The sequence below is a fragment of the Curcuma longa genome, chromosome 11, assembly GCF_044706935.1.
Source record: "Curcuma longa cultivar G26 ecotype Majalengka, Jawa Barat chromosome 11, ITB_CL_G26_1.1, whole genome shotgun sequence".
Lineage (NCBI taxonomy): Eukaryota > Viridiplantae > Streptophyta > Magnoliopsida > Zingiberales > Zingiberaceae > Curcuma > Curcuma longa.
The window spans coordinates 7,464,886-7,487,385 of record NC_133871.1 but is presented as its reverse complement, the minus strand read 5'-3'; the positions used below and the strand labels follow the sequence as shown (position 1 = coordinate 7,487,385).

At 34.8% G+C, this 22,500-nt stretch overlaps 3 protein-coding genes across 3 annotated transcripts; 1 reads left to right on the top strand and 2 right to left on the bottom strand.

The window, feature by feature from the left end:
- Positions 1 to 647: 647 nt before the first annotated feature.
- Positions 648 to 7,277, bottom strand: LOC141839861 (proteasome subunit alpha type-5-like). The gene is made up of 9 exons (XM_074727709.1): positions 7,169 to 7,277; positions 6,975 to 7,056; positions 6,775 to 6,855; positions 4,011 to 4,124; positions 3,789 to 3,890; positions 2,195 to 2,253; positions 1,579 to 1,681; positions 1,356 to 1,421; positions 648 to 1,010 (listed from the first exon to the last, which is right to left on the bottom strand). The coding sequence occupies exons 1-9, from the start codon at positions 7,180 to 7,182 to the stop codon at positions 918 to 920; spliced, it is 714 nt and encodes a 237-aa protein (XP_074583810.1). The 5' UTR covers positions 7,183 to 7,277; the 3' UTR covers positions 648 to 917.
- Positions 7,278 to 9,663: 2,386 nt separating this feature from the next.
- On the bottom strand, positions 9,664 to 11,247 carry LOC141839269 (protein TIFY 10a-like). Its single transcript, XM_074726983.1, has 5 exons — positions 11,070 to 11,247; positions 10,658 to 10,832; positions 10,257 to 10,462; positions 10,116 to 10,173; positions 9,664 to 10,035 (listed from the first exon to the last, which is right to left on the bottom strand). The coding sequence occupies exons 1-5, from the start codon at positions 11,197 to 11,199 to the stop codon at positions 9,888 to 9,890; spliced, it is 717 nt and encodes a 238-aa protein (XP_074583084.1). The 5' UTR covers positions 11,200 to 11,247; the 3' UTR covers positions 9,664 to 9,887.
- Positions 11,248 to 12,204: 957 nt separating this feature from the next.
- On the top strand, positions 12,205 to 22,101 carry LOC141838158 (uncharacterized). The gene is made up of 12 exons (XM_074725561.1): positions 12,205 to 12,537; positions 12,806 to 12,934; positions 15,550 to 15,642; positions 15,845 to 15,924; positions 17,917 to 18,030; positions 19,382 to 19,455; positions 19,667 to 19,743; positions 20,672 to 20,755; positions 20,852 to 20,944; positions 21,026 to 21,133; positions 21,238 to 21,312; positions 21,428 to 22,101. The coding sequence occupies exons 1-12, from the start codon at positions 12,238 to 12,240 to the stop codon at positions 21,875 to 21,877; spliced, it is 1,677 nt and encodes a 558-aa protein (XP_074581662.1). The 5' UTR covers positions 12,205 to 12,237; the 3' UTR covers positions 21,878 to 22,101.
- Positions 22,102 to 22,500: the final 399 nt, after the last annotated feature.

Below are 22,500 nucleotides of genomic sequence, written 5' to 3'. Positions count from 1 at the left end.
TAGAAGCTCTCGATATCCATTGAACACTTGCTTCCCAGTTTTTATTCGTCCAAGTATCGACATTAGTTAGCATGTTTCGCACCGTGATTTGGCAGCCGAAACAACAATTATTAAATTATATTAAATAACAATAATATTTTCAAAAGACTAACAATTATTAATTTATATTGTCCTTAAAAATTTCATGCGTTAGGTGCATTCAAGTTAATTTCCATGTTTTATTGTTGGCTATTGACTTTAATTTTTGTTGCATTTTATCAATTCATCTATGGCATTGTAATAGCAAAAAAAGTCTTCTTCCTATTGTAAAACTAATTTAGTGTGATTAAATAAATATAAAAGGAAATGATAAGAGTTCCATAATAAAAAAAACCAAAGACAAATTAGTTAAAATATGTTTAATATGTTACTATAGTTTTTAACAAATATTCTACATTTCTCAATGAGTTAAAGGTAAGTAACATTCTATTATTATTATTATTATTATTATTACTATTATTATTATTATATGATAATCTAGATATTGAATTCTTATAAAATCAAATTTAAAAAAAAATAAAAATGTGAACTATCCATCCTGAGCCCAAAAATTCTGGGCTCACCACATAGACACTAGAACCAGTCAAAGTACCAAGACACTTGCAAAGTAAAATTCAAACAAAACTTCAGTTATTTTTTGTGAGCAATTATTTGTTCCACTGCAAATGTGAAAAATGAGAAACGACCTATTATCATTTCACAAGACAGATGACATTACTAAACTTCTTTGAACCATTTAAAAAAATAAATTGGATTGGTTCAGTGGATAAGCAACCAGAACACGATAAGGTCACAGCATCCAGCACAATTACACAGCAATTTAGCAAGTGGTATAAAGTACGAAGAAACGCAGATAACAAGATAAATGGCCTTGCCGATCAGAGGCGAGAAATGACATCTTTAACCTCAGCAGGTGTATATAGATGGAAAGTAGGAGCAACCTTTGCAATGTCAACATTATTAGGGGTCACCTGTTAATGCAAATGAGTAATTAGCAATGTAAAAGTTGCAATACTCTTGCAATTTATGTAAAACAAAAGGAACCCGTAGAACTGGATCCTTAAACCTCAGTCCAATTTACCTGTCTAATACCAAAAAAATAAACTCAGGTTGGCTAGTACCAAATAAAATATTTAAATGCCGTGTTTATATGATTTAAAAGTAAACATTTAAGCCTAACCGATTAGCCTATCCATATAGGCCAAGTAATAACTCATGGACCAGGAGTTTCAAAGAACCCAATCCAGGTTTGAAAACAGGGATGCTTTAGTCATCTTCTAAAGCAGGTAGATATACAAAAAACACAAGAAATATACCTTTTCTTCCATGACTTGTTTCAGGATGGAAAGAGCTATAGTTTCAGCTTCCAGAAGGGACAGGTCCTGCATAAGCAAGTGCTCTCATGAAATTATTCTCATCATCATCATCACCACCAAGATACCACACAGAAAATTACTATAGATCTAAATAGCCACAATAGAGAAGGCTGCCAATTTGCCTTGCATAACCAGTTATATCTAAAATTGCCAAAGTAGCTACCTTGTTGTATTGCTCTTGAAGAGAACTATCAGCTCCTTCGGATCCAGATCCTATTGCTTTTGCATTGCATTGCCAGAATGTGCCAGATGGATCAGTATAGTACCTGCAATTTATAGCATGTTACATTTGAAGCAAAACATTGAAATACAGGACTACATAGTAGAGATTGTGTATGAGAGACACTTCAGATTTTACCAGATAACCTCTGACATTTGTAATATCAAGCAGAAACATTAATGTATAAAAAAGTACAGCACAAGTAATACATATGCACTAGAATATTTGTATCTCCTAAGAGTGATCTCTGGGAAGAATCCTTTAGGCCACAGGAAGATTATGTTAATAGTAGTAAACATCCCATTAGGATAACAAAATCAGTTCCCTAATAGGTGGGATTAACGTGAAAATTGTCACTGAGGAAATAAAATATTATCCTATGAGATAGTTAAATATTAAAGGAACTAAAAATGTTTTTGTCATATTTCCATGATGGTATGTGCAAACTTTTCCAAAGCAAACATCAATAATAAAATAAATCTATAACTATTGCACAGCCACATCAACATCAATAATCAGTTGCTTCACTAGATAACATTAATAAGTAGCCAGCACTTACAAGCTAGGTCCATGCTCATCATGACCAGCAATCAGAAGAGACACCCCAAATGGCCGTGACTGCACAAATACTAATTAGTTAGACCTTCATATCACAATTATTCGAAGTTTGAGGTGCAAGTCTAAATGAAAGGGGGGACAAATATGTTTGAATAGGTTTACTTAAAAATTCATCAATAATTCAGGAATTAATCCTAGACAGGGAAACTCCAGTAATAATTCAGCAATTAATCATTGATAAACAATAATCTCACAGAACAGAGACATACATGGCTATACCTCTGCATGGTTTTATAACCCTATGAGAAGAGAAGAAAGCAGAAGATCTAAGCAGAAATGCAAATCCTTGGTTGCAAGAAACTGAATCTATGAAGTGCACAATCATGAGTAAAAATACAGATCTTAGCAACACCCTTGTAAAGCAATTCTATGCTGATTGTTTTTTTTCCCTTTTGTTGACATGACAAGAGCGTTAATGCAGAATGAATATTTTCACTTCTTTGCTCCACTACATTGTTTTTGAAATAACATAGTTGCATGCCTTTGGAGTTTGGAGGTAATTTTGAAGATAGATTTGTTAGAGCCTCAACCGTAGGAGAATACATGTAAACTTGGTGAAAATTGCTTGAGATTTTTCATAAAGACCCAGGGAATTGTTAACTCCTAACAATACTATCATTCCCTCTTCTATACTTCTATGAAACATATAAATATCTCAATCTGGGTGGTATGCAAAGAAATTGAAGAATAGTCAAAGGTGATGATAAACATTACAAATGACTTGTAAGGGTTGTTATTGATAGTGAAGAAATTGAAGATGCAAGGTGATACACAGAAGAGTAAATTTCTTTTTGGTTTTTCCCAATCCTTTTTGTTTCTTGTTTGTTTTAATCTGCCCTCAGGTTATGGGGCTTTTCTTTGAAGGCTTTCTCTTTTTGATTTTTTGTATTTTCATCTTCTTATTAGCATGAATTGCCTTGGGAATTGTACATGTAAATACATTTTATTAACGTAATCAGCATAATTGGCAATGCAACCAATTTTACATTTAAACTGAATAAGAAATGTTAGCAACTATATTCAATGTAAATCCACCGAGCTTTCTGCATGCAATCAGAAACTAGATTGGGTATACACAATTATGCCTTTGCTAGTGTTATCTATAAAGCAGTAAAATTTTAATGTAACAATTTTATATTATTTGTTACTGAATTAGCTTGCAAAATAAATATGTTTACCATGTGATTATTTAAACTGGATAAAACCAGATGAAAAGTTTCATTATTTGTCATATTAAACATCTTAGAAACAAAACTACAAGGGCAGATGATTCCTTCAATTCCCCACATAAGAAGCTGTTCTTCAGAACATTAAAACTATGTTAATATATATACATTCAGTATTCATTAAACAAGCACCATACTAGAAATCGAATATTCAAAAAGTGAGTCACCCGCGAATAAATATTCTTGAGAGTATTTGCAAAAGGAATCTATAGTGCAAACCATGAATTCTACAAAGAATAGAAGATATGGAAACTGTGCCCCCCTATAATTGTTCTTGGGAGTATTTGCAAAAGAATTTATAGTGCTAACCATTGATTCTTCATCACCTTCTCCAAATCGAAGTGCCAGATCACATAGCGCTTGGGTAGTTGACTCAACAGTCATTGCTTCACCATAGGAAAACCTGTGATTCTGGTAGACAAATTGATTTAATCCGTAAGAAAACACAAAATCATCTGTCTGACCACAGTCTTACTGAATTCAAACAAATATGATGAAAGTTCCAATATGACCAAAGCTGTAGAACCGTACCTGAGTTTCAACACGACCATGTTCTACAAGAGTTCGTGCATCAGCTATCAATCCACTCATTGCACAGCCTATGTGTTCATCAATCTCCATAATCTTCTCAACACTGCTTGGTTCCTGAAAAAGGAAAAAATGGATTAAGTACTAAGAAGCCTCAAAATGGTCAACATGTCAAAGATTATCAAAAGGGACTAAGCACCAAGAAACCATTAGCAAAACTTGAAACAGAGATCAGCTGATGCAGAGAGTGATGCTTCAATGTATCCTAAGAAGAATTTCAACCTTGCTCAAAACATAAGCTCTTTGTAGCACATCAAGTAGAGAAGTATTCCTTGGAAACATGGCTGTAACACACCATTCCATAAATTACAGTATCATATCTGAACGGAGCTACATTTTTAACAACCTAAAAAAGGAGTTGCAGCATTATCATTCATCACTGTCCTGTTGATGCAGACACAGGTAGTGAATGGTTCATCCAATTGATTAGAGGACATGGATCAATTTTAGTATTTTGCCCAGCTATGAAGTTGTATATGTGATTCATTACACTAATTAGTCACCCACTATGTATGCTACAAGACTGATGAAGATAGAATGCAAATTTCACAGGAAATGGAATTTCATAGTTCATATATCAGATTTAAGCATCTACCAGACTTGAGCATTTAAGCACCTACAACATCATATATACCAGATTTACGTGTTACAAATATAATATGTGAATAGATATCTGGGAACAAATTAGGTGCAAGAGAAAGCAAGTTTAAACTGACATGAGCTTTTGAAACTTGAAAGGCAATCAATACATTATATAGTTAGAGAAGTCCAATTGATTATAATAAAAGGTTTGAGGATAGAGGGAGACCAAATAAACTCTAGTTAATGTCATTGAAAGTGGTTTTAAAATCTAAATATTACTAGTGAAATAAACTAGGATAAAGTCCAATGATGGTATAAAATCCATGTAGCCCAAAAATATTTGGGACTTAATGGACTTTAAATGATAATTTTAGGTAGTCTTCAATATAACTGAAAACTAAAATATTTTAGAGATCAAAGTTTAAATAATTGTTCCATATCAACTGACACTGAAGAAATATATCATTTCACCTGCCAATAGGCAAACATAATTGTTTTGCATCTGAGATATGTCTTCATCTTCTCTTCTTTTACACACGTCTTTGGCTTCTCTCACTATCTATCATTTGTGCAAGTGTCAGGTACTGATATAATACTTATTTCTTTAAGGGCGCAATTGCAATTTTAGAAAATTGATGGACTAACTTACAAAAATGTCAATTAATACCTAATCTACTTCTTCTTCCCATTCTCATGCTTTTTATTTCTTCCCCTTTTCATCATAGGCAGTGCTGCCGCTTCTTCCTATTTCCCCTCCATCTCGTGCTCTCTCTCTTGTGGGTAAGTCTCAACCTCCCTCCCTCTCTCTCGCATGTAGATACTCTAGCCTCCACCCAACCCTTTTTGGTCTTGTGGACGGCAAATGACTCTTCTTCCACTTCCATACACACCTATGATCTCAAGGTCCCCATCTCCCTTGATCGCTCATAAGATGTAGGTGATCGAAGAGATGTGACTTGCTGGCCACTAATCCAAAAGGCATAAAGACAGAAACTCACTCCATTGCAAAGGAAAGAAAGATGGGGCTGACGCTGGAATTATTCTTGCATAAATGATGTTTGAAGAGATGATTGATTGAATGGTCTGTAAAGGATGGTGACCTTATATGCAAAGACATATAATTTGGAAAAGTATACAACAATGCACACAACAGAATAGTGGCTGAGAGTGTTGTTGGGCAATCATATATCAATAGTTGTGGTGTCACAAATGTATTTAATACTTACAACAAAGAAACCTCCAAATTTCCATTAAAGTGGAGACAAGGACCTTGGAATCATAGGAATCTTTTCTTCCATGTGCCAAATGCCCCCTTAGAATTTCCTCTACCTCTTGAATCATCAATTGTTAGTACCTCAGTCTTGTCTGACTAATGCATCTGTCAATGTAGCATTTTGACATGTAAATGTGCACATGACATTGAATATTTTACAACGATTCATTCTGTAGCTAGGTGCATTATTCACTGTTACCACTCTCCAATTAGTTTTCCTGAATCTCTCTCCCACTCTACCCTTTCCCATCTCGTCCTCTTCCACCACCTCCTCTCATAACAGGATACTTGACTGCCACTCACCATTTTGCAGAAAAGGATGTCTCAATAAAAAGCTTCCCAAACCATTGTTTCCTTTTTTGTCAAGGTTTAAAGTGTCATTCCAACCCAAGGTTGTATTTAATCTGAGACAAGGAACTGAAGAAATTAAATAAATGGGTGAGGTCCTTGTTTTATTCACTCTCTCCAATTGGGGAATGAGTCACTATCTCAGACAGGTACCTCATCAGTTATAGCTCAGGATTTCAAAGTTAAGGAATTACTATCCTCCTACAGTTCCACCTAAAGGATGAGAAATCATCTGGTGGCGACTAGCAAAACTAAAGTAAAGTAAAGACATATCCAAATTCTAATATAAATAAGAGATTTGCAGATATCGTGCAATTTACAGAGACGCTGCTCTAGCCCATAGAACACAAAACACGGGCTCTTATTTTAAAGGTAAAATTCTGATACTTCTAATGTTGCTTATGCATATTTTACAAACTTCAGCAACAAAATCTGACTTGTACTCATCCATATTAATAATCTAAAAATAGACAGAAAAATAAAGGAATGGGTTAATCAGCAAACCAGCAAGGGTGAGGTCACGCGCTTCTCGACAGCAAGCACCACGCCTTCCTTCGTCCTCAATCCAATGGCGGTAGAACCCAACTGCCACCAGAATCAAACTCATTCAGCCCAGATCTAAAACACAGAATCCGAGGGCCTTCCGGCTCAAAGATCCCAAGATGAAACAAAATCCAGAATAAGCCGATGATGAAAGCACCAACCTTGATGGCCTCGATGGCGTACTCGACCTGGAACAACCTCCCCTCCGGGGAGAAAGTGTTGACGCCACGATCATACTCGGTCCTGAGATCATTAAAACCCCCGAAACACAAGCAAGAGTTAATCACGATCGATGAGAAACATTAATGGTAGATAAAATTGAGAGAGAGAAGAGAGAGAGAGAGAGGAGATCAACCTGGTGAGGAACATTTCAGCAAACTGAGAGGGAGCTGAGGAAGCAGGAGACGACGGCAGTGAAGGTCGAGATTTGGGTGGGTTCTTAGAATGCACGAGGCGCTCGTCGACTCGACTTGTTGTCCAAGGCAGAGTAGGCACGTTTTCCGCACGTGAGAATGGTCCAGTATGGGGATGCCGAGCTTGACACCACTGCCCGGCCCATCAAGGCGAAACCGTACCGGCCCACGTTGACGTTTCAGTTATTTAATACAATAATAATAATAATAATAATAATAATAATAATAATAATAATAATAATGTTATTTGAATTCAATCTTCATCGCTTATTCAAATCCATTAACCGAATATCTCGTCTAATTAAATATTAATTTTTTATTCACCCAAGGGATTGATTTACGACTACTCTGAAAATAATTATTTATAAAAATTAATTTCAACTAGTCATGTATGAATAGAATTATGTAAAGTTTCAAAAGTCTCAAGCAACAAGAAAGGTAGCTTGTAGTTTTAAATATTTTAAAGTGGAATGATCGAATTTTCTTAGTTGTTTGATACCTATATTTTGAACTTTGAACCGTTAATTGTTGATGTAAACTAAAATTATCATACCTATATAATAGCCTCTATGTTTTTATTAGTTCTCTATCAGGGTCATTTTGATCATCAATAATATTTGAAAATGCATGAGTACGTGTTAGTATTTTTGAAGCGTTTGAGTCACACTTATTTGAGTGATCACCAATAAATAATAAAATAAAGCTTCTTGTCACACCAAATTCCTGTCACAAATTTATCACAACAAATCTGGACCGTTAGATTTTAAAGTTAAGATTAAATCCAGGTCGTAGATTGAATGAGTGATTGTGATGGTTTTGATTTAATCTTCTATTTTAAAATCTAACGGTCCAGATTGTTGTGATAAATTTATGATAGAAATTTATTGTGACAAGGATGACTCCTCTAAATAATATCCTATAAAATTAAAAAAGCTACTTGTCACAATAGAATTCCCGTCACAAATGTTGTGATGGGAATCTGCACCGTTGGATTTTAAAATTAAGATTAAATCCTGATCGTAGATTGAATGGATGATTGTGATTGAATGGGTGATTGTGATTGAACGGTTCAGATTTCCATCACAAATTTATGACGAAAATATATTGTGACAAGTAGCATCACTCTATCCTATAATACTCCATCATGCCCTAAGCGATACTATGTAGAAATCATTCCAAACTTTTGCTCAACCTCTATCTGAGTGTAGGTTGCACCTGATTGATCTTAGGAATGAGTTGGAGTCATTAACTCTCAGGCGTCTCTAATCATGTAGTTTAGTTGTCCCTTTTGAACTACGATTTTGAGATTTTCCACTCAATTCATATTTGGGATTTGGATCCATTTTTCTAGACAAATAATACACCTAATAGTAAGTGAATCCACTAAGATTCCCCTTCAACACTATACAATTGATTGGATTAATTGTTTAATGGTATTGTATTATATCTTGAATACATCTTACCTTGTGCCCCTTTCTATAGTTGTTTGACAATATTAGTGATTATTGTCTTTGGAATCTTTTATATCAAATATCCAACTAGCATTATATTAGGATCAATATAAGATTGATCTGATGGGGAGAGAGGATGAATAATACTTAATCTGAAAATACAAATATCTTTCTCTTGCAACACTAAATCTAAAAGTTAAGTAGAATGGAGTGGAATAAGAAAATCAAAATGCTAACATAAACCTTTGGAAGGTAGAGAAGTCTTCTCCACAAAATATTTTTTGCACTATAAATTAGTAGGTGAACTACCCCCGTGTATAAAACATAATAAAGTGTGCCGTCTTAAAGCTCTTGAAACAAGTTGAAAATGTCTATTTTGATAATCTCCCAACAATTTAATAGGAATTCGATATTCTGACCATCTCGAGCAAGTAGGGTTGCCATGGCTGCTAACCTATGAAACTCACAAATGATGCCATTTTTCAGTAACTGAATGCCAGTTATGTTCAATCCCTATTATGCTCATGAGAGACACGGTGTTTCAGGCATTCCAATGATCTGCAAAACAATACAACTCCCAGCAGTCTTCCAATTCCCAGCTCCATGGCAGCACCAAACCATTATGTATAGTTTTCTGAAATAAAATTTTTTCTTGATGTACTTGGTGAACATGTTTGTTTGGAACTCTTCACAGTCTATTGAAATTAAAAGTTTTGACTAATATGAATAAGTATGGCATTTAAATGCTTCAGTAGGATCAGTAATCCAATCACATGCACAAAAAGATGAAATTTCAAAGGTTGAATATAAGCTGTCTTCTGTCATTTTCTTTTGAGAAAGGTAACTGAAAGCCTCAAGTTCAACTTGCTTTGTCATCATGAAAAAGATGCAAATCTTGATGCAGGATTACGACATCAGCATGAGAAATCATATTGCTGGTTCAGAAGGTTAGAAGAATGCTTTTTGATACAAGAATAGTTGATCTCTAAAAATCAAACATTTAATCTCATGCTTTTTGATCTCTATGTTGCAGTAAGTACTGCAACTTAAAACAAGAATCCAAGAATCCTGAAATCTAAGTCATCTGCGAAAACATCAATATGACTTCTTACAAAAGGAAGACAATTTCCTCCAAAAAAAAAGAAGCAAACGAAGTTTTCTAGTAAATTGTTTCTATGGGAGAAGCATCTGCATCCAACTTTAAACAATTTTATCTGATATACTCAGAGTTTAGACTCAGACCAGGTGCGATAGAGTGACGACCCAAGCCGAGCCATGATTTGAAGTCCTCTTGGTTCATAGAAGTAGCCACTTGAGGTGATGGAGTAGTAATTCGGTATGGTGCTCTTGCACTGATCCTGGAAATTTTGAGTTTAACAGATTAAACTAGCTGAAACAATCAACACTTGTTGCACAATCATGAACAATGATTACCTACCGATCTTTTCTCTTCTCAAGAAATCGTGTGAGCGAAGCTTTTCTAGCAATAGGAAGATCTGCAGTTCAACATTAGAGCATCAGTAAATCTTTGAAGAGGTTCCAACAAAATCTTGTTTTGGCTACAAGGCTGATGCATTACCAGAGAGATTAGGCTGTGCTGGTTTTGACAGATTGAGTTGGGGAACCACAGGATCAGTAGCAGCTTTGGGAACCAAGGTTGAGTTTTGATCAGAGTTCCCCATGCTTGCTAGTTGCATCAGATCCTTGGCTTTCTCGGCCGGGAAACTGTCGAACACGAGGACCTTTCCTCCATAAAAGATTGTAAGCTGTGATTGTTCTGTCACCCTGCAACAATAGAAGGAGAAAGGCTTAGATCGCCTTCAAATTTCTTATCAGAGAAAATACTAAAGGCTAAAAATGGATCTGATCATGATTTAGGAAAAACCCTAGATGATCGATTTTTTTACTATGATACCAAGCTTGTAATATTCATTTACTTGTGTGGTTAAGAGAGTAGAATCAAGGGATGAAAGCTGAGACCTGGAATCGTCCGACGCTGGGGTGAGGAAGCCGGTACTCTGGGGAAAGAGACCCATAGGGTTTTCATGGGAAACCACCTCCCCTTCACTTTCCCTCTCTCTCTCCTCTCCGCCCAAAACGTCTGCCCTCGGCAGCAAATTCATAGTGATCGGCACACGAAACGACTCCGATTTGCCTGAAAAATGTGATGCAATGTTCAACAAACAGAGTTTCCGGCACAAATTTTGAAATAAACAATCGGAACACTCCATTAGATTCAACTTCTCAGACAAAACCTTGAATAGAATGACTTGCATCAAGATAAAAAATTTTCAAGCATCCAACAAATCTCCACAAAATTTTCCCAACAGAAACATCGAACAAGAACCAATCAACATCAAATACTGCTGCCATCAAGAGCAAGGCCTTTTACCTTCGGGGGCCGCCTTGGCGATCCCGAGCCCTAAATCGGCAACGCTGCCCTTCTCCTTGACGTACTGACTGAGGAGACTGCAGGCCACGGCGAAGTTGGTCAGCCCCCGCTTCCTCCTCGCGTCCGCCATCTCTCGATCCCTAATCCACCGAGCTCCGCCTGCCTGGAACAGTCAAACTGTGCTGAACTCGGCCGCCTCCGCTGTTCTTGATTTATAGCCGGCTTCCATTTAAGGCACGTGATTCACGAGACGACCAAACGCCGGGTAACGAATTAAGATATTTCAATTTGGTCCCTGAGATGTCTTTTTTTTTTCAACCCTGAAATTTGAAACGACATCCCGACCAAGTCCAACGTTAAGTAAAACGAGGGACGCGGTGTCGACCGAGTCCAACGAGGGAGAATAAAGCAAATCGCGCATTAATCGTGGACTTTTTGGCTTATTTTAATGAATTAAATAGGTGTCGGGTGGTGGATGGCTAGAAACGTGACGCGTAGTTGAAAGGTTCCAGCCCGCCACAGTTGTAAACCGGTCAAATCACTCATTGACTTTTCGGATCCAAGTAAAAAAATTCATTCGATCGATTAAATTAATTAATCGAGTTTGAATATTTTAAAAATATTATCAAATCAAATTTAAATTATACAATATTTTATTTATAAATTCATGAACATATTTATTTAGAGATTTATGAATATATTAAACTCATTTATTATATAAATTATAAATATTATATATTACCAAATCAAATTAATTTTTAAATAAATTATTTAAAATCAAATTTGAGCTGTTCTCGAATTATTAAATTTTATTACGAATTAAATTTGAATTTAGAAAAAAATGAATCAAGTCCCTTTTGAGCCTCTTAAATGGAGGGCGTCACGTGCTGCACGAAAATGGTTTCCTATTAAATGCGGTGGTGGGAGAGGCACGACCATTTGTGAGGAGGTAAATCGAGAACGACCACGGCTTTTAATTGTAGGATTCGAATCCTTTCCTTTTTGGACATCCAAAGGAAAATAAAAAATAAAAATTAGTTTATCTTATTTTTTTTTCTGGGAGCATCCAAAGAACAAACTCGGCTTTTAATTGCGGCATCACCGCCCATCCGAAAAAAACTCGCTGCGGCCCTAAAAAAACCCTAAAAAAAAAAACCCGCCGGCTGCTATGGTAGACCTCGTCGGTGACGAATCCGCAATAGCACCCGCAATAGCAGACGAAGAGGAAGTTCGACGGCCAGAAGAGGATTTGTCGGAGGAGTCTTGGTCATCCGAGTCGGATATTGGAGAGGCCTTAGACTGGCTGGATACGAGGGAAGGTTTCGATGGCGACGGCTCATCTGCCACCTTCTCGGTTGCCTACAGTCACCGTCCCAACGCCCATGGTGGGATTCAATCTCGTCCTTTTCAACCCGTCTCCAACCGCAGCCAGAAATACACCTCCCATATTCGGGCTAATCCTTTAGAGGTTTATTCCCTGCCCTATAGATGTGTTATTTTTGTTGATTGAATTCTAGATCGAAACCTTTGATCTTTTACAGAAATTGAAAATTTGTTTATTTTTATTATCTGGGTAATAGTTTGAACTTCCTAGATCAATTATGTTGGTTATCTTCACGATGCTTGATCTACGTGTAGTATGATGCCTTTTGCTTATTTTGTATTTGGCCTTTATTTCTACATACTGTTGACTTATTATTATTAATTTTAGTGTTGGACTTTATATAATTTTATAGGAATGGGAAGGAAGATTGGACGTGGGTATGTCTAACTCGGTCACAACTGCTATTAGGGATAATGTGAGGGATATGGCAATAGGGAGAACACGGAATACAGAAAAAGCTGATCGAGCTACAGTTGAACAGGTCAGTATGTCTTCTTGTGTTCTTTATAAGTTGTTTTATCTACCAAAATATTAATATCACAATGAAGATAATTGTGCAGAAAAATGTCTAGGTTTATTTAAGCTTAGCTAAACATGCTCCTTTAGCTATTCTTGAAGCTTTGGTTATTCAATTTTTAGAATGTGCAAATAGTGGCACCACAATTGACTTGAATAGTTACGAAAGAAAAAAAGCTCCAACAAGGAAATAATTTTCAAAATAAATTTCTAAAAATTTTGAACAAGTATACGGCTCCTTTCTCATGGATTAAGAAATTATTATGGAAATACTTCCTTGAATGTTATTTAAAATTTAGTATCTCTTGTTGGATATGGTAGATATTGATGGTTTTGACACTGTATGCTACTTGTATTGATACTATTCTAATAGTTTCTATGCTCACAAAAGCAGACCTAATATTTCTGCTCTTCTGTATCATATTTATATATATTGGCATTTGGGAGGAGAGTAAAGCATCCAATTGTTATTATGCATTAAGAAATCATGGTATTAGAGCTAGGGAAGACCCTTCTTTTTTTCTTCTTCTATCTAAGCACCTTCTTTTATTTCTGTTGTTAGTAATGCACAATTTGTGTGTAATCTTCCTCACAAATTCAAGGCATAGGTGTTAGAGTTGAGGGAACATAAGTTTCATTATCACTCAGTGCATCTCTATTGTCATTGTCTCTATCAATAGTTGCATTGCTTGACATCAGTATCATCATCTTGAATTGCTTTTCATAATTGCAAGTTCTTAAGGCGTTGATGTTAGTTGCTCTTTTATGTTGTTCTTCTCATTAATTCCATTAAGTGGATTGTGACCAATCATTAATTGACCATTTCTTTTGTCGGGTAGCTTCTCTTGGATAAATTTGGAACACTTCTCTTTCTCTTGGATTTTCGCCTTTTCCTTTTCCTTTGTTCGTGTTTAGTGTTAAGATATTTGAGAACTTTTGGGTTGAGATCTAGACAATAGAAATTCTCAATCGGAAGCTTCTTTGTCATTATTATTTTTCTCACCAATGTGTTCTTTTGGTTTCACTTTTTTATAATCTATTGGGTAAGGAATTGAGATGATTGTGATAGATTTTCTACTTCACAAAGCAATGGATTCTTGGCCTTAACAATGCTCCTATACATTATTGGATCATCCCCATTATGGATCCTTCTCTTTCGTATAACCTTTAATTAAAGTTGGTGACCATAGGGACGGAAAAAGTTCCAGTACACCATCTTGTCTAGCTAAGAAATGCAATTTTACACTTTCAACAAATGAAGGAAAAAGTTGACTATTTTTTTTGTAGCCACATAGAGATGACGTTGTCTACAATAGAATCTATGCTGCAATCTTTTTCAAATTGGGGGTTAATCCTCCATATTGTAATGACAACTTACTTGCATAAGTGGAAAAAAAGTTTCTAATTGTGTTTATAATGACTTTTAATAAATTATTTTATATTTACCATCCAATTTGTATCCGTGTGACATCACAAAAGGACTGCAAAAAAGTTATGTCTCTCAAAATATTTGGCTCTTGGTAACTGGTTTAATAGTTAATTCTCTCTTTGATTGTAGTTTTAATATTGCACTTCTGAGGGCCACTAGAAGATCATCATTTGTGGCTAATTATATTGGCAATTGATATGCCAAACTGAGATAATAATCTAAAATAATTAAACATATATTATTATCAATAATTGATATTAAAAATTTCTTATTATTAAAAAAATTACATACATCAACATCCGTTTCCATTTCCCATTTGACTTCTCATCTTTAGTGATTATATCAATATAATGTTGATATTTGATTAGCGGCTATAGATGCCTCTTGATTTCCCCTATAACTTTTAGAAATAAGTGATGGATGTTGTCCATGTGGCTTTTTGTCCATGTTGACATTGCATAAAACAATGTACGAGTGTTTTACTACCATAAGAATCTTTGCATTGTAGCTCTAAAATCTAGAAAATATAACCATTTTGGGTGTCTCTCTACTCTTAGTAGTGCTAAAGTTATCAAGTGGTTTCCTAATCCTTAGAAGTGAATATAACCTTCAATCTAACTTTTTTTCCTAAGATAACAATTTTAACGGAAGGGAATGAGTTGGAAACCTAAGTGTTCCTAACTTTTTTTTTCTAGGATAATGACTTTAACACAAGGAAATGAGCTGGAAAGCTTGCTCCTTGTCGTAAAATCATCCCATCAACAAATTTCCTTATTAATCCATGAACTCAATGATGATTATAAAGAAATTCTAGTAACTATTCCCCCCTTCACTTGGTTGATTTGTTTTAATGCCGCAAAAAATCCTTTACATCATGCTTTTGTTGCCATTTATCATTGCATTGCTTTGGGAAATTACAAATTCACTGCACCAAGTGTTGACTTCTCTAATCATGATGTGCACACCTCACACTTTCACATTTTGTTGAGCTTCTACTAATTGCCAAGTACTTGCATAGCATGCGTTCTTTTTGACTCTTCAAGTAATGCCCAAGCAACCAATGGAACTATTTCTACTTATTTCTCCATGTGCCTGTTCTTCATAGCATATGCATTTAGGATGATATTTCCTTGAACATTTCTGACATGCAGGCTATTGACCCTAGAACTCGAATGGTTTTGTTCAAGATGCTGAACCGTGGAGTGTTTCATGACATCAATGGTTGCATCTCCACTGGGAAAGAGGTATGCATTGGTGTTGCACATTGATTTAATTTGAATAAGAAAAGAGGCAAATCGGGTTGTAGTAAGTTGGGTTGCTAGTGCAGTGCTGCGATCTGTGCTTATAACCAGAAGGGAAAGAAATTAGGATCAAGTACAATGTTTATTGACAATTTGAAAGAAATTAGAATCAAATTCAATGTCTCTGAACATTTTCTTTGCACAGGCAAATGTTTATCATGCGACAAAAGCTGATGGTCAGGAGCTTGCAGTCAAGGTCTATAAGACATCTGTTCTTGTTTTTAAGTAAGCAATTACGTCTTTGCTCAATTTATTGTTCTCAACTTTCATGTTTATGATTTTTACTCTCTCTCTTCCTTTTTTAATGTCATAGAAACCCGTCACACATATAATATTTGTCCTGTTAGAATCTATTCTGACTGCAAAATTGTGTTTTTATATGATTGAGGGCGTTAACTATAGTCAGTAGTTATTAGTTCAATTTATTTTGAGATGATAATCAGACTATAATTCTCCAATCCATTTTTTTAAAATATATGTATAATTTGTGTGGTCTGTCTTAGTTGACCTTTGGTACCAAGTAGTAGTTTTTCAGGAAAAGTAACTTGATCCCTTGCAAAAGTTTACTATGGTAATTCTTGTGTCTTATAAGACCTCCAAGTAAAATGAGAAAATGTCACCTCCTATTCCCTTATGTTGGACTATTTGTTAATTCATATATTATAATTCACATACTTATGTATGGTATTTGTCATAAGGATTACTGCATTAGGGTAACAAGTATTTAATTAAATCTATTTTTCCCACTCTATAAGAAGAATAAACTCAAAGGTTAATTGCATCCATTTTTTCCCTAGATTGGATCTTTAGCACAAATGTTGAATCTATCCAAAAGCTTTAGCTTCACAGTTTACAACTATATTTCTTGGACTTGGGTTTGAGTATTTGGCATGGCTATAGACCTTAATGATTGACACATAAGTATGAAGGGTTATTAAGATCAAGATCCTACCTAGAAACAATAAGGTTCATCAGATCAGATAGAATAATGAGATTGCAGAAATGTATGATCCTATAATTTAACAATTTTTTGAAAATTTAAATTATATATATACACTAACTTTCAATATCTAGAATTGCTATGAAAATTTCAAATTTACATCATTTCGATATCATAAAGTTGATTATTCATGTAGAAAAATATGAACAATGGAATATTGCCTGTGAAGAGTTGAAATTTTTGCAAACTTTCACACTAGCTTTTAATTTAACTATGGTGTTTGTTGTAGTATTCCAATGCATTCTTGAGATATCTAATTTTTGCAAAATAGATGATAATTGCAAAGGCGAAAGCATCTAACATAATTCAAATTTAGTTTTGAATGATATGGTATGAAAATGTTGTTTACTTATTGGATTTCAAAATTTAAAATGTCTGTATGACTGCAAGTGTATTCTATTAAGTCAAGGTTATGCAGACAAGATTCCCTAAGAACAGCAAGGAAACATAGAATCACATTGTAGGCTTACGAGATCCTAGCTTAATTAGGATCCTTCTTGGGATTTGGGCCATTTTGTAATGTGGGATTTGGACCACACAACTTGAGGTATTGGATTTTTTTTCGATCCTTGTTTGGACTGTTATACCTTAAAATAATATTGATCTAGCATGCAGAGATTGGAATCTGACATCAAAGCATAATTATTAGTTTTATTCTGCACAGACTATTTACCACAATTACTTTCAAAGGGGAGGACAATTTTCTAGTTGCCAGCAAAAGTCAAGATACCATGTTTATATAAGTTTAATTACCAAACAACATGCCATGTGCAAATAAGCATGTTTTCAAGTTTGACAATTTGAATGCTTGGAATTGTTTTGTTAATCAGGTCTAATGTCATATTGACATGAAGAGGAGAGTCAACTGACATAGTTGCTTTGTTCTTATGTATTTACTCTGTTTTTCATGTAAACCTATTTTTTATTTGCATTTGGCTTGATGCATTCATAGACATGTTAAATATAAAGTCAGCTGCAGCGTCTGCTTCCAATTCTGTATATATCTTTTGTAGTATGTATGTACACATGTAAGTATGTTCTCTGAACATATAATTTGCTTTTTTGTTACTTTTTTCCATTGATACTTCAGATTCATAATTATAAATGGTTGAGAATTGTAATATAGTTTCTTGAAGTACACTTATCCCTGATTGAAGTTGGAATTGTTATAAGACTTTGTTCTTATTTAAGAACTTCTTTATTTTTCTTAATTCCAGAGATAGGGAACGATATGTACAAGGGGATTATCGTTTCAGACATGGATATTGCAAGCACAACCCTAGAAAAATGGTAAAGACTTGGGCAGAGAAGGAAATGAGAAATCTCATGCGGTAAGGATTGAAGTTCATTTGATGAATTTTTCATGTTGTCACTAAGGTATTAAAAGGCATTTCCAGATGGTAGGTGATTGCCCCACTATAGGCAGTCAACACTAAAATAATATTAAAATAGTAAAGGGATAACTGGTAAGTAAGCACTAATCACATTCAACAACGAAATAATTTATATTTTACATTGCAACCAAGAAATCAGCCACAGCACCTTAAAAAAACACATTCTAAGTGTGTTGAGATTAAATGATGAAAAATTTAACAATGAATGAGAAAAAAGAGACAAGAAATAGAACACACCTTGGAAAGAGAATGAAGAAAAGATGGCTGAAAAATAGCTGATAATTAGTGCAGGCTGCTGCCAATGTTGAGTGAGAATAAGGTGGTGGAAGTTGTGTGGGGTGAGAGTCGAGCAAACAATGGGTTTCAGGTGGGCTAATAGGGAGAACTAGGGCTACTCTAATATCAAATAAACCAACACCTAAACCTATGCCAGTTTTAAAAAAAGTTGCCCAACAAGGACTGCATAGCAATTAGGCATAGTGGTCCTTAGGTGAAACCACCTAGATAGCTGCCTTTTAAAACAATGGTTCCTGCACATATAACCAAACCAATGCAAAAAAATTTTTCATCTACACTACAATGAACATATAGCCAGTACAGCCTCATATCACATTTTTTTTAACCTTGTATCAAGGTATTTGGAATTTTCATCATATATGCATATTTTCCTGAGCTGGAGAAGAATATTGTGGATATATTCTTCTGAAGTTACATGCTGAATTACATTGGCAGAATAGGCGAAAACTTGTGGTTTATCCAGCTCAGTAGCAAAAAATGAACTTAGGCATCTGTTTACTTATTTGAAAGTAGGATTACTTCACCTAAGGGTTGATAACTTGGGGGAGCATATTATTAAGGTTCTTGAGCTTTGTAGATGCTGGACTGTGTGTGCACCAAGGAGAAAGGAGCTCACCTAAAAAGGGTTGTACCATGAGATAAGCAAGGAGGGGAACATGTATGCTCTAAATAACTAAATACTTGCCTTTTAATATGTTGCCAGACAGTTTTTGACTTTTATCTCAGTTGGAAGCAAAATATTTTTAGCTATTTCTGTGATTGTAGATTCATCCAAGACATCTAAGTTTACAGGTTAAATAACAATCAATGAGTGGGTTTTGTCAGTGTTGCTGCTAAATGAAATCCTTTTTAGCATCTTCCTTCTGTTGTCGATCACATTGACATTATAATCTTGTAATAGATGATTTTTTTTTGGAGTTCCTTGATTATATCTGACCTTAAAACAGGATTCTGTTGTTATCTAATGTTTGTTATTCCTTTGCACTTGCAGAGTAAAAGCTGCTGGAATCCGGTGTCCAACACCATTGCTCTTAAGGCTTCATGTTCTTGTCATGGAATTCATAGGTGCTTGCCTTTTCTTCTATAAGTTCCAGTTATGGATATGAATCCCTTGTAATATACTATTTGCTTCTATTTTTCCTGTTTTCGTTTATTAATCTTAGAAACCATTTTTAACTGCTTATTGCAATGGTAGCAGGTTTTCTACAATTTTTTTCTTGATTGAATATTTGAAGACAGCATGATTCAGCTTTACTAAACCTAATATATGATGCAGGAAAAGCTGGCTGGGCTGCACCTCGCCTTAAGGATGCTGTGTTGTCTGAAGATAAATTGCGTGAATGCTATGTAGAGGTATACATTAAAATTCTGTCATACTGGTTAATTGCTTCTTAGCATAGATTTCTTAGACATCATTGGTCTTCATTATGACAGACATGCAATTATTATTATCATTATTATTATTATTGATGAAGGAAAGAAGTGGAGAAGAAATGATCAGAAGAGAATGCTAGAATTCACTCCACGAGATTGAGATAAAAAGAGAAATAGATAGCTTCTTTTCTCAAGTTTGTAGAATAAAATTCTTACAAACCTTCTACATGAGTTATTTATATAATATTTGCACTATATTTCTAAAGACAATATAAAAGAAATAAGTATGGGTAAAATAAAAAAAATACAATATCCGATGTCCATTTTCCGGAGAGCCATTTTGAATAACAAGCCTTTTAACTTCTTGTAAATGCGAAAATGAACTAGCAGTTTAGTTTCCAAAAGGTCATTTTGAATCACTACATTGAAGCACTCATTCAATGATGATGATAAGAGGCATCCTTACAGTCTTCTTAAACAAACTAACATTTTCTTCCCAAAATTTGGATCAATTACAAATTAGATAGTTGGCTCAGTTTCTGTTCCTTAGTGTCTTGGAAACTAAAAACTGCTCATACAGCTTTTTACAGGAATGTTCTTAACTTGCGTCATTTGTGCCTGGGATAATTCCTTAGGTCAGGCACTTAATATTCCATTTGAATGTCTATGTATGCATTGGATCCGTATAACCTTTGATATACAATTTTTTTTTCCTTGAAGGGAAAGACCATTCTTCGGACTAACCCATGGTGGCACCATCACTTAGTTTTTGTGATTTGATCTTTAATGACATACTTGGAACATATGTTCTTTGATGATTTCCCTTGTCATTAAACTTTAATATTTTTAATGGACCAGAAGTGGTGGATTTTTTGATAAAAAAAATAATAATCTATTGTGATTTCAGATCATTACAACAATGCGAACATTATATCAGAAGTGCAAATTGGTACATGGCGATTTAAGTGAATACAACATACTTTATTTTGAGGTAAGATTTACTGTCCTGCAAAATTATTGGTTAGCGATAGCAATAAATTGATTAAACATGCACAGACCCTTTTCATGTTTCATTTCCATTTTACAGGGTCACTTGTACATAATTGATGTCTCGCAATCAGTAGACCTTGATCACCCTTCTGCTTTGGAATTTCTGAAAGAGGACTGTCTTCATGTTTCAGTAAGTTGATGTGCTTTTACAGCCCATTTCCTCTTCTGCCCATCAAATATGTCAGACATACTCCTGTTAATTTGGTTGCAGGATTTTTTCAGAAAGCATGGGATTGCTGTCATGACTGTTAAGGAATTATTTGATTTTGTGGTTGATGCATCCATTGCCGACGAAGATGTGGATGATTATTTGGAAAAGGTGCTAGACTGTCATTGATGATCGACTTATCTTCGATACTAAAGTTCAGGGAGTGTTTCTTTTCCATTTCGCTCAATATAACTATCATTTTGAAAATGTTTCAGATTCAGCAAAAAGTTATAGAAAGAGGAGAGATGGTAAACCAAGAAGATGAAATCGAACCAACCATTTTTGTGCAGGTTTTCCTTGTTCATTTCATGCTTTTCATTTATATCCTCTCTCATCTTTATGCTTGAGAAATTCAAAATTGGAGGCTTACCTGTTCCCCATTTGTGCATGTTTAACCTTTTCAAGACCCTTGATTATGTCAAGAAATGCGAGGAAGATTTAGTTCAGATGGCGATGCTCCAACGCCCGTCAATGGCATATCAGCTAAAAGCAGAAGAGATGTATGACCAGCCTTTGTTAGGATTTATACAAACTCGAAATGCAAGCAACCAACTGGAACAGCAAATTTCAAGCAATGTTGGTGTACCTCCGACTTTGCTAGAGGATCAGCTGACTGAGCAACCACCACACGTTATTGATGAAGCAGGGAGCAATGATGAATCCAGTACAGACTCAGAAGATGGTTCATCGTTCGCTAGCGAGCAAGAGATGGGTCCTGATGAGAAACGAGCTGCTCGGAAAGAGCACAAGAAGAAAGTGAAGGAAGATAGAAGAGAAGCAAGAAAGAATAAGAAGCTTACCAAAGCTGAGAAGAAGAGAAGAAAGAAGTTGGCTAAATCAAAGTGTCGGCGATAACTTCATACAAGTTTAGCATCACGAAGAAGCCATTCGTTCATATATTTTGTTGCAAAATTGTTGTGGTATTACTATATGTTTCATTTTAGGAATAGTCCTTTCTAAGAAATTTTGTTCTATGTGATGTTATGCTAAGCTTGTGTTTTCTTGGGGCTCATTGTGGTTGTGCCCATGTACTGCACAAGCTTGGCAAAGTCTTAATATTAATTTTTATCAGGAGACAATTATTTTATCTATTATCTTTATAGCCATTTGGCGATGATTATAAGTTGACTTTGTGATTTATTTTTTTCACATAATTTGAGACAGACTGGGAGACGTCTGAGATGAACATAATCACCTTTTACTATATTGGATCAATATAATAGGTATTGGGGTGTAATTAAATAGTTCATTTATTTATTGAGTTTATTAAAATTCTTATGATTATCTACTTATTTTGTTTATTAAAAATCTGCTAGGTTGAAGTTTTATTTATATCTATCATGTTCAAAGACTTATACTCGTCATTATAATTAAATAAAATATTATTCAATGAACTGAATGTATATCGTTTTAACATCATAAGCATTCATATAAAGCTTTATATTTCTTTTCCTTTATATATTTGAAATAAAAAGAAA

Bases quoted from the DNA above. Each gene is read 5' to 3' on its own strand.
- LOC141839861 (XM_074727709.1), bottom strand. The intron at 4,125-6,774 runs GTTTGCTGATTA...TTCCTTTTTCAG, and splicing joins GCGTGACCTCACCCTTGCTG to GAACCAAGCAGTGTTGAGAA. The intron at 2,254-3,788 runs GTTAGCACTATA...GTATTTGTGCAG, and splicing joins AAGGTGATGAAGAATCAATG to TCACGGCCATTTGGGGTGTC.
- LOC141839269 (XM_074726983.1), bottom strand. From the start codon at position 11,199: ATGGCGGACGCGAGGAGGAAGCGGGGGCTGACCAACTTCGCCGTGGCC. The intron at 10,833-11,069 runs GTAAAAGGCCTT...CACATTTTTCAG, and splicing joins CGCCAAGGCGGCCCCCGAAG to GCAAATCGGAGTCGTTTCGT. The intron at 10,463-10,657 runs GTCTCAGCTTTC...CTATTGTTGCAG, and splicing joins CCAGCGTCGGACGATTCCAG to GGTGACAGAACAATCACAGC.
- LOC141838158 (XM_074725561.1), top strand. From the start codon at position 12,238: ATGGTAGACCTCGTCGGTGACGAATCCGCAATAGCACCCGCAATAGCA. The intron at 19,456-19,666 runs GTGCTTGCCTTT...TATATGATGCAG, and splicing joins TCTTGTCATGGAATTCATAG to GAAAAGCTGGCTGGGCTGCA. The intron at 19,744-20,671 runs GTATACATTAAA...TTGTGATTTCAG, and splicing joins TGCGTGAATGCTATGTAGAG to ATCATTACAACAATGCGAAC.